At 47.6% G+C, this 9,743-nt stretch overlaps 3 protein-coding genes across 3 annotated transcripts; 1 reads left to right on the plus strand and 2 right to left on the minus strand.

Moving 5' to 3' along the window:
• Window positions 1-2,255: 2,255 nt before the first annotated feature.
• Window positions 2,256-4,219, plus strand: DEU56DRAFT_790636 (uncharacterized protein). The gene is made up of 10 exons (XM_041352612.1): window positions 2,256-2,364; window positions 2,422-2,459; window positions 2,515-2,764; window positions 2,990-3,108; window positions 3,164-3,319; window positions 3,364-3,433; window positions 3,487-3,559; window positions 3,617-3,636; window positions 3,691-4,039; window positions 4,098-4,219. The coding sequence occupies exons 3-10, from the start codon at window positions 2,662-2,664 to the stop codon at window positions 4,168-4,170; spliced, it is 963 nt and encodes a 320-aa protein (XP_041210903.1). The 5' UTR covers window positions 2,256-2,364; window positions 2,422-2,459; window positions 2,515-2,661; the 3' UTR covers window positions 4,171-4,219.
• Window positions 4,220-4,245: 26 nt separating this feature from the next.
• DEU56DRAFT_790644 (SecY subunit domain-containing protein) lies at window positions 4,246-6,373 on the minus strand. The gene is made up of 7 exons (XM_041352613.1): window positions 6,286-6,373; window positions 6,175-6,236; window positions 6,052-6,119; window positions 5,702-5,981; window positions 5,013-5,635; window positions 4,573-4,960; window positions 4,246-4,516 (listed from the first exon to the last, which is right to left on the minus strand). The coding sequence occupies exons 2-7, from the start codon at window positions 6,182-6,184 to the stop codon at window positions 4,452-4,454; spliced, it is 1,434 nt and encodes a 477-aa protein (XP_041210904.1). The 5' UTR covers window positions 6,185-6,236; window positions 6,286-6,373; the 3' UTR covers window positions 4,246-4,451.
• A 465-nt stretch (window positions 6,374-6,838) lies between these two features.
• On the minus strand, window positions 6,839-8,279 carry DEU56DRAFT_979173 (uncharacterized protein). The gene is made up of 6 exons (XM_041359731.1): window positions 8,156-8,279; window positions 7,758-8,092; window positions 7,606-7,681; window positions 7,421-7,549; window positions 7,186-7,373; window positions 6,839-7,119 (listed from the first exon to the last, which is right to left on the minus strand). The coding sequence occupies exons 1-6, from the start codon at window positions 8,220-8,222 to the stop codon at window positions 6,853-6,855; spliced, it is 1,062 nt and encodes a 353-aa protein (XP_041210905.1). The 5' UTR covers window positions 8,223-8,279; the 3' UTR covers window positions 6,839-6,852.
• Between the last annotated feature and the right edge of the window lie 1,464 nt (window positions 8,280-9,743).

Consider the following 9,743-nt stretch of genomic DNA (forward strand, 5'->3'; position numbering starts at 1 on the left):
GTTGACCTAGCATTAAAATGCTACTATTGCTCAACTGACCATTTTCGATGTTTTGGGTCTTTGAACTTTCCCACACTCAATTTCTTATCTATTTCACTTCCTCAGCACTCAATTCTTGTAGGATTGTTCTGTACATTTAGGACTATGATACTGAGTATATTTGAAATCTACTCCAGGCGTCTGATTATTAAATTTCGATGTATTGAAAGTATGGGATCCTTATCAGTAGAAATAGCAAGTATTCACACTAACTCAAACCTCTGGCCTATTTTGAGCTGATCCTTGTCACAAAAAGCAAGTATATATACTATGATAATGATATATGAACAAGTTGTATTATTGATGCAAGTGTAAGGGACTAAAAAACATCAAAAGTGTCAAAAATGCGATTTTCTATGTTTTTGTTCCTGTAGCAGGATCCTATGTATGTCCTGGGCCAGCTATATGATAGACTTACCTCAAATATACATAAGAATAGACCCCCTACCTCAATTGAGGTCCGGTCCTACAGGAAAAATTTTCACAGGGGGTAAACCACCAGGAGAGGGGGGGCACACCATGCAACAGGGAATTATCCTATGGTCCTGGGCTCCTGATACATTGTTCCTATTGTTAAATAGATGCTGGGAATCATTTTTACAAGGCTCTTCACCTAGAAATAATCACATGAGAACATATTCTGTGTTTTCTTGCATATGTGCTATATCTATTGATGTAGGACACTTCAGGGGGTGAAATAAAGATGGGAATATACTCATATATGCTCATAAATATGTTCTGAATGTCCTGGAACACCCCCCTATCAAAGGGGCAAAAATGCGAAAATGTTCTGTACCCTACCCTGTTTGAAAAAGGCCCTGGATGATGAGCAGGCACACAAATTGACAAAAAAAGCGGTCTATTATATAATATTATACATGTATATACCAAACTACTACTTAGATACAAGGGGGGACCTATTGTGGTGTAGTGGTGAAGCTGCAGTGAGGTGGGGAGGGTGTGGGAATAATTATAATTATGTGGTATACCATATTGGGATGATGTTTTGGGTGTTGTGGGGTAATTCCCACAGTAGGTGGCTAAAAATGCGAAAATGCGGAGTGTGGGAATAATGTGGGGAGGCCTGACATGAGGAGGTGACCAAAACAGGATGTGTTTTGTGAATTTCCGCTTTTGGAGGCCAAAATTGTGGAATAAAACATACCAAAACATCTGACAAATGTGGAAAACATATTTGTGACTGAAAACATAGCTGAGTTTCAAAATTTCAAAAAATGCGGCTGTGAAAGCCAAAACACCCAGCAAAATAGGGCCTGACAAATGCCATGGATTAGGTCAAATTGCGCTGCTGGTAATTGCCGTCAAAAGTGTCTATGGTAAGAATGGTAGTTGCCATAATATGTAGGTCTAATACTACAACTACGGCTGGTTGAGAAGCATGATGTCACTCGGCCCCGCTCGAGGGGGAGTGTTGGATCCCGTGGAAACGGAGACGTCGGATGGAGCCACGTAGTACAAGCGCGACTGATTGAGGATCGGACAGGTGACGTCGAGCTAGTGTGCAATGTCTCACCCCGATCCCCCGCAACGCTCATATTAGTATAGCAACGTTTTTAGCTTATAGACTTCGTACTTACCACACGAGCACTTCAGTCCCAATACCAGACTGAAGTGTGAGTACTTGATTACATTCAGATTTATGATAGCGCCCTAACATTTACTAGTAGAATTGTTTTCTATCTACTAGGTACAGTACTATGGACCTAGAGTCCCAATACCAGACTGAAGTTAGAATTGTTTTCTATCTACTAGCGCCCCCTCGCCCGATCCGCTCGCCTCTGATCTTCAGAGAACTCCCCGGGCTTTTCACAGCTGACTGAAGCACAGGCATACCAGTGGCAGATCTGGGTTTCCAAAGTGATACTGATCAGTGAGCTCGAAGCCGATTCCAGCTGATAGAAGCATGATCGTGAAGCACGAAGAAATAATCTGCAACGTCATGGTGAGTGGCTTGCGTGTAATGTTCTGCTTAAAACAGACCAAAGACTTGCCAAAGACCCAAATCCAGGAGCTTCAATAGAAATGCGCGAGCTGGGCAGTGGGCAGCTAGATCATTTATCATTCCCGAATGATATCATCCTCAGGCTGGGTCCTCGCCTTCTCGGAATCTGAATCTATCTGAATCAAGTTGGCACTGCACGTGACTCCATTCGTCCGAGAAAAATGTGCGAGCTACGCCGATCCGAGTTTCTGCAGTTCACCAACGTCACGGTTTAATACCAATTGCGAAGCCTGGTGATAATGATATTCGGTGCCTTGTAAAGGCGTGTACATGTGCTGGCAAGGCCACTGAAGGAACTGGAGGTCTGTCACTTGTCGATTTTCTCTTCGAGTTCTTATTGGTAGCTTCCGCTTTGGCAGGAGAACTTCCGGCTTCTAAGTTCTCACTGAACAGTGAAGTAACTTACATTGTCATGAGACACCGTCGGTCGTGCTCAACTCTGAGAAAAACAGAAGTTGGCAGCGCTATAGATAACGCACCTGATTACATCCGATCAATGTCCAAGGATTAATGTTCGCTGTCACCAACCGGCGTCTCTTCATCGACACACTCCCACCATCTTACGAATTGCTGCTTCCGAGCGCTTAGCATAACAGATAATGTACAGTGTCCTGCCATTCCCAATCTCTGCACTTTATGGGATATATGGGCTCTTCAAGTTACTTCGGGTCCTTTTGACCTTTTTGGTACCTTCGATTCCTGGTGAGTCTCCTTGGCTCTCATTCCTTTGCTTTCCCCAGTCTCAATTCGGTGTCCGTTATCTCATTACGAGCATCTCTCCTATGAATTATGATGGAATGCTCTCCAGAGGCAGTCATAGACCTTCATAGTCTGACTTACTTAGCATTCCATGAACTTCAAGTCTCCCTTTCTTGTCTTGTCGGCTGTGTTTGCGGAGGCTAAAGGGCTCTATCTTGGAACGACAAGGTCCCAATGATGGTATCCATCTTGCCGTTAGCCCCCAATGCGGTCCCCTGTCTGGCACAGTTTCGGACTTCAACGCTGGTCTAAATCTTCCTCAATTTAAGACCATCGTTTCATTCGGCGTTCGTAGTTATTTTCCCCTCAGTGAGGTATCAGCTCACTCATGAATTCACGCAGGACTCATTCACTGATGGTGGAAGGCATGATGGTGGCCCTCTCGAGCCTGCTGTGATGATCCCATCATATCCTCTAGCAGGCGGTCGTTCGACCAACGGACCGGTTTGGGTCGAGGGCATTGCCAGTGACATTGGTGCCAAGGTCATGGATTATGCCGTATGTTCCCCCTCACCATCAGTTCGTATCTTGATGTCTTGCAGTGGTCGAGCGCTGTTACAAACATCAGCTTGTGGCCTAGCAACCCATATCCCCGGGACTTCATCATGCAGAGTGCGCTCTTTCCTCACTTACGACAGAGATTATTTGAATGATCGCATCTCCAGCGACAATATTCATAAACCAATCTAATAAATTGGATCCGGAAACTACCCTGTATACAATCTTCTTTGGAATTAAGTGAGCATTACGCATTACAGTACGCATGCAGTCCCTGATCTAACTCTTTGTATACAGCGATTGGGGAGACTCCTTTGGTACTAGCCTGAAATCATGAAACCAAATCAATGATGACTGATGTGATCTTCCAGTGGACGGAAACCACCTACCACAAGCAGCACAAAATATCCTAGGCCAGATCGCTCTTCTTTCTTCTCCGCCCACTAATGCCCGCAACTTCCTCATCACTGACGCATACGGCCGCGGGCGTCATAACGCATGGGGCGAAGCATGGCTTCAATCAATTTTTGATGGGCTTGCTGTGTTCCGCTCGCAGGATCCCCCTCTGAATGTTGCTTTGGCCAATTTTGCGACGATTTGGGATGGTGTGCTTGGATCTGATCCAGGCTATGAGGCTTTTGGGTATACAAACCCGGGTTCTTGTTTTATCGATGGTAATACGTGCGATGACCCGGAACATTATTTCTATTGGTTTGACGGGTAAGTCCAGTGTAAATGCCATCCCGGACGATATTCGATGGAGTAACCTTTTTCTTAGGCATCCCTCCAAACAGACTCATAGGCTCATGGCGGACTATGTGGAAGAAGTACTGACGCAGTGTCGTGTATAATTTTGTTTGCTGTACTGTTATTGAGTAACATCGGACTTTGAGACGCCAATGTTGCGGGGCCGCATGCTTCACAAGTTCAGTTAAGCCCTGGCCAGGCATCCATATAGGTACTCCATTCGCTTACAACAAAAGCAAAAAGCGACATGCAAGCGGCTAGAGTAGTCCAGCGTCGTTACGTTGGGTATAAGTTACTTTCTGCCTAGCACCCGTCCCTTGCCGGGCGTGCATGTCCCCCATATAATCAAGCAAGGACTCAACCACAGCTACGCTATCAAACGTTTTTACATGAAATCACTCAGCGCTGCCATCTCAGGTCCTCCAGACTCCTTGATACCGATCTCCCAGTCTACAAGACAACCATACATCAGTGCGAATGTTCTCGGGGAACAAAGAGGCACTCACAGCTGTAGATGATCGTAACAGCCATCAGAATACCCGTCCCACTTCCGATAGCGCCCATGAGATCAGCTGCGACAGAAAGCAAACCCAGAATGGCGCCTCCGAGCGCAGCAGCGGTGGGGATGACGCGTTTTAGTTCCTTGTACATGGAACCCTCACGGTGACCAAGCATGACCATCTGTTGCTCCTTGAGCTGTTTCGCAATTTCACGCGGACCACTGCCTGACACCTCGATCCAGGTCTTGGAAAAGAGTGCACATGCCGAAACGATGAAAGTGATATAAAGGAACGTGTGGATGGGGTCGAGGAAAACTTCTTTGAGGGTGTGGGGAGGCGACATGTAGTATGCGAGACCTGCTACAGCGCGGAGCTGAGGAGAGTCTTCTAGAGGCTGTGATACATTTTCAGTACCTGCTAAAGCTAACAAAAAAAGGATAACCGACCTCCCAGACGCCAAGAATCTTGACCAAGATGTTAGAGGGGAAGCGCGTCGCAAGCATTTGCGACACAATGAACACGTTTGATGAAAGTGCGCTCTGGAGCATGATGGGCATGTTGCTAGTGTAGAATAGCTTGACGGGATAGTTGCCACGCTGACCACGGAATCTGTTGCTCTTCACTGGGATCTCAATGCGGAAGCCTTGCATATAGATAACAGCGGCAAATACGAGGACAGTCGCGAGGAGGTTCATGATATTTGGGAGGCTGTCACGCCAGAATGCCTCGCGGAGCGCACGTCCTTTGTCGTTCCACGTAAAGAGGAGGTGGAAGAGCGCGACGATGGCACCTTCGAACTCAGGACCACGGCCGGTGTTGATAGTTGTAGGTGAAAAGGCCTTCCAGATGATGGATTCGCAGATGTTAGTCGCGACGAATAGGGAAATACCCGACCCCAGACCGTAACCTTTCTGGAGAAGTTCGTCAAGGAGAATGACAATGAGGGCGGCGGCAATGAGCTGAATGATGAGCAGAAGGCAAACGCCAGCACCGAGATCGCTTGGTTGTCCGTAAAGACCTGTCAGGACGTAGACTGTAGCCTGCCCAAGCGAGATTATCAAAGCAAATACTGGGCTATCCGTCAGTAAATCTTGAAAAGCGTGCCAGCCGAACGGTTGGTTGAAGAAACACTCACATTTTTGTGCACCGCCGAACAGTGCCCGGTCTTCCTTCAAGGTGAAGTCAACCTCGATCAAATTTGCCCCAGCCAATAATTGCATGATCATTCCGGATGTGACGATAGGACTGATACCAAGCTCCATGAGGGTTCCGCGGTTGGAAGCAAGGATGACGCGCATCCAGTAAAGAGGGTCAGACGAATCGGAAGACATGATGCCATACAGTGGTACTTGAGAGCAGACCAAGAAAATCAGGAGGGTAACGGCGGTCCATAGCAGCTTTTGGTTGAAAGGAACCTAGTAAAAGCGAAAGGAATCTAATGAATTTTCCATGTTGTGAGCTACAAAACGCGTGGAAAACACGTACTTTGCGATCTGGGGAAGAAACCTCTGGCAGGAGTGGAAGGAATGGTCGGACAAGATTCAGAAACCGGACTGGAAGTAGCTAGTCAGTACCAGTCGACAATTAGACTTCTTGTATCAGACTTACAACTGCTCATCGTAGCTTAGAGTCCGGGAGCGGACAAGTGAAGTTTAAAGAGGTGACAGCGTCTGGGTGGTTGTTAATTATTGCAACCGATGTGGCACAACAAACACTCACAACCGGATTCGATCTCCGGAGCACCGTGACTTGACAAAATTCAGGTGGCTTCAAATTCATGAACGATCTCCAACCCACAACGCTCCGTCCCCCATCTGATTCTACGGAATAACGTTCACGTTCACGCAATAGATCTTTTTTCGTCGTAAACCCCAGGACGCACACAAGAGCTGATGGTGCATAATACTACAAACAAACTTCGACTCTGCCCCAGCGGCTTCTCCCGTGATAGAGGTCTAGTTTGCGACTTTCCAGTGGCCACGAAACCTCATGCTATACCTCTGTCAGCATATGGCCGCCCCCAAGGACCCCCATCCGAACCGCAAACAACCTCTGCTCAACCTCCGCCAGCCCTTATGCGCTCGAGAATACACACCGTTCAACTCAGAGCAAAATACCCCGTAGAACACATCATCATCCACACTTCAATTCATATTAATATATAATAAAGTAGTTGGGGTATCCTATCCATCAATGTTCTCCCTCGTCCTGATTATTTCCCATACAGTCCGAATCATACACTAGAAAACACAAAATATAGCATGATATGATTTTCACGTCGACCGATTACACGCTGCCAGGCGACTGCGGTATAGACACCCCTTTCACAGAGTCGCGCGTACCCGTCGACGTTCGGTCTTCATGCGTGAACTGCGCCACATGGACCTGCAAAGGCTTCATAGCGTACAGCTGTCTTGAGCGCTCCTGTTCCACCTCGCTCGCCGTCCGTCGCGGAATACTAAGACTCGTCGTCGAGACGAAAGTGCGGTCTTTTTTGTTCAGCGCGATGCGTATGAGCACCATGTAAAACGCGATCGACATGATGGGCATGGCCTGCGTTATTTAAGTCAGTCCCCGAAACTCAGTAGTTGGCGATAGTGGGGGATAAAGGCAATTTACCAAGTCTACGACAGCGTCCTGTCCGTTGTTTCCTCGGACGAAGAGTATCAGTGCTGTAAGGAGCGCCGCGGAGTACAGAATAGCGGCGTCCACGAGCACGCGCACTATTGGCATCACGGTGCTTCTCGCGGTAGTATGTACGCCAGAGATGCTGCGTTGGATTGTCCAGATGCGATATGCCAGTAATCCTGGACACATTCAGGGCTCAATATTGCACGCTCGGAAACATGCTCACCTGAGCTCAACAGATTAGTCGCGATTGTCGATGCGAAGAACGCCGTGACCCACTGCGCAAGCGCATGGAGGAAGATCCCGGAGCCAGTGCCGGCTTGCGAGACACTGTAGAGCGCAATGACGCCCGTCACTTCGATGCAATGTCAGTCAAAATGCACGACGAGCTGAGCATGATTGTAGCCTCACCTGCAACGCTGCACCACAGCATGATCGGCAGGACGACGATCCAGACGGATTGCCAAACGACATAGCAGCGATAAATCTTTTTTTACCAGACGAGGAAGGCGCTTCTATTAACCGAGAGGGTTTCAAGATCGCGCATAAATTCACGAACTCACCACCACCCCGTCGGCAAGGAGAGTCTGCAAGACATAAATCGAGTGTTTAATCACATATGTTTGTTGAGAAACGTCTGCAAAGTATGCCGATGGTCCGCCTAGGATGTTGCGATCCCTCACCAGTCCGTCTTCGGCACGAATTATATTCACTACCATGTGCTTCGGAGACTCGTCAGGAAATAGCTCGGGGCGTAAGTAAAGAGGGGAGATGCTAACCGCGGTACTCAGTATCAGCAGCAGAACTGCCACGACAGCAATTGGGCGATTCATGTCCTGCATGTGTCGTTTGTAGGTCAAAGACCAGATGGTACCCACGAACATGAGCACCGAGAAGCCTGCGGAAAATTACAGATCAACACGAGCTCCGACGACCGCATTGCAATTGCAAATTGACTCGCCATACAAAATGCCTTCCAGCACTGTCGACATCAACGCACCAGCGTCTAGTGGTATACCTGCTCCCATGGTGAATTCGGCTGCAGGGGGGTGTAAGGAAGTCGTGCGAAAGCGTGCGAAAGCGTGGGTGTCACTTTGTGTATCATTATATATAGAAACGGATGACCGTACAGATATGCATCGCTCCGAGGTTAGCCAGGGGCTCAAAGGGTGTTGTCTCTCATGCACATGATCAACATGTGTAACTGTCAATGATGCGGTGATCGCGGTAGACAATTCGGCGTGGGCCGTAGAAGGATTCCTGTTTAAGCCAAACGTAAGCTTGTGTGTGCTATGGATATATAAACTGCAGTGTTGGGCCTGAAACAAAGATGTCCGCCTGCTTGTTTCGAGCTATGGTGTATTACACTGCCAGCGATGTCTTGCAACAGGGGTATCCTGATCTCACGAGGCGCAGCATTATGTAGGTTACTTTGGTGGGACTACTGATCTGATTTTGGATCAGAAAATGCTATCTCTCGTCTCCTTCCATCAAACCATATCACGCATCAAGAGCACTTCCGATATGATACATGTCATGGGATTTACCCATGATCCGTGACATGAATATATATACTACAAACGGTTTAGTATCCAATAGACAATTCGACGAAGAGCTTACACAAAGAACCAAATACGCACGAGAAGTGCGCTTTCCATGACTTTGTTCGGATACTCCCGGAGACCATTTCATGAGAAGCAGCATTGGCAAACGTTTCAAATTCATCGTCGCACGGTCCTCAGAACCGTCCTTGGAAAGCAGCGTGGTATAACTAGACAAGGACCCCTGTTGGTGCCTATAAACCAGGGGAGGTCCAAGCTTTGCCCAGACAAATTTCGGGCAAATATATCCCGACATTGGACCGCGGGAAGTGATGTTTTACTACCGGAATAATAAAGACGGTAGGGATCGAGGCTTGTATCATTGAACAACAGGCATACTAATACACCCCCTCGTGTGTTCGAGGCTGGATTTCTATCACCTGGATGCCACAAGAGTCGATGCGAACATTCGAACCAACGACATCTATAACGTCGATGGACTCGGTATTTTTTAGTTGCCATGATCTGGCGTGGAAGGCGTTGACAAGAGGCCCAAGGTCATTGTTCTTCACTGCATGTTTACCCGCGGTTTCGTGGAGACGCGTGCAATCGGAGGGGTATGTATGGACTGGTCGTGAAGGTAACATTTGCACCCTCGTCACAAATATGGTGGTTTGCTAGAAGGAATCCCATGGCACCCTCACCGCGCGCCTGGTGGGGCAGAAGCAAGTAAATGCAAACAGTGGACGTTATCTTACAGGGCTTCGTGAACCAGTGGCAAATTAGTGAACACCTTACATAGGGATAGGTCTGAATGTGTCTGAAAGTCGGTGATAAGTGCATGAACTTAATATAAATGAGAAGAATGTCGTACTATGATGTTAATGGCTTTAAAGAACGTTCAAACTCGAACAGACACGTTCCGGCAGTTACCAGCGATCACGAGTCTGAGATAGGCTTATCTTCAAATCCTCAATTGCGCATTGTATGGTCCAATGAATGGGTCAG

This window comes from Suillus clintonianus, assembly GCF_016758775.1.
Source record: "Suillus clintonianus strain FC179 chromosome Unknown DEU56scaffold_19, whole genome shotgun sequence".
Taxonomy (NCBI): Eukaryota; Fungi; Basidiomycota; class Agaricomycetes; order Boletales; family Suillaceae; genus Suillus; species Suillus clintonianus.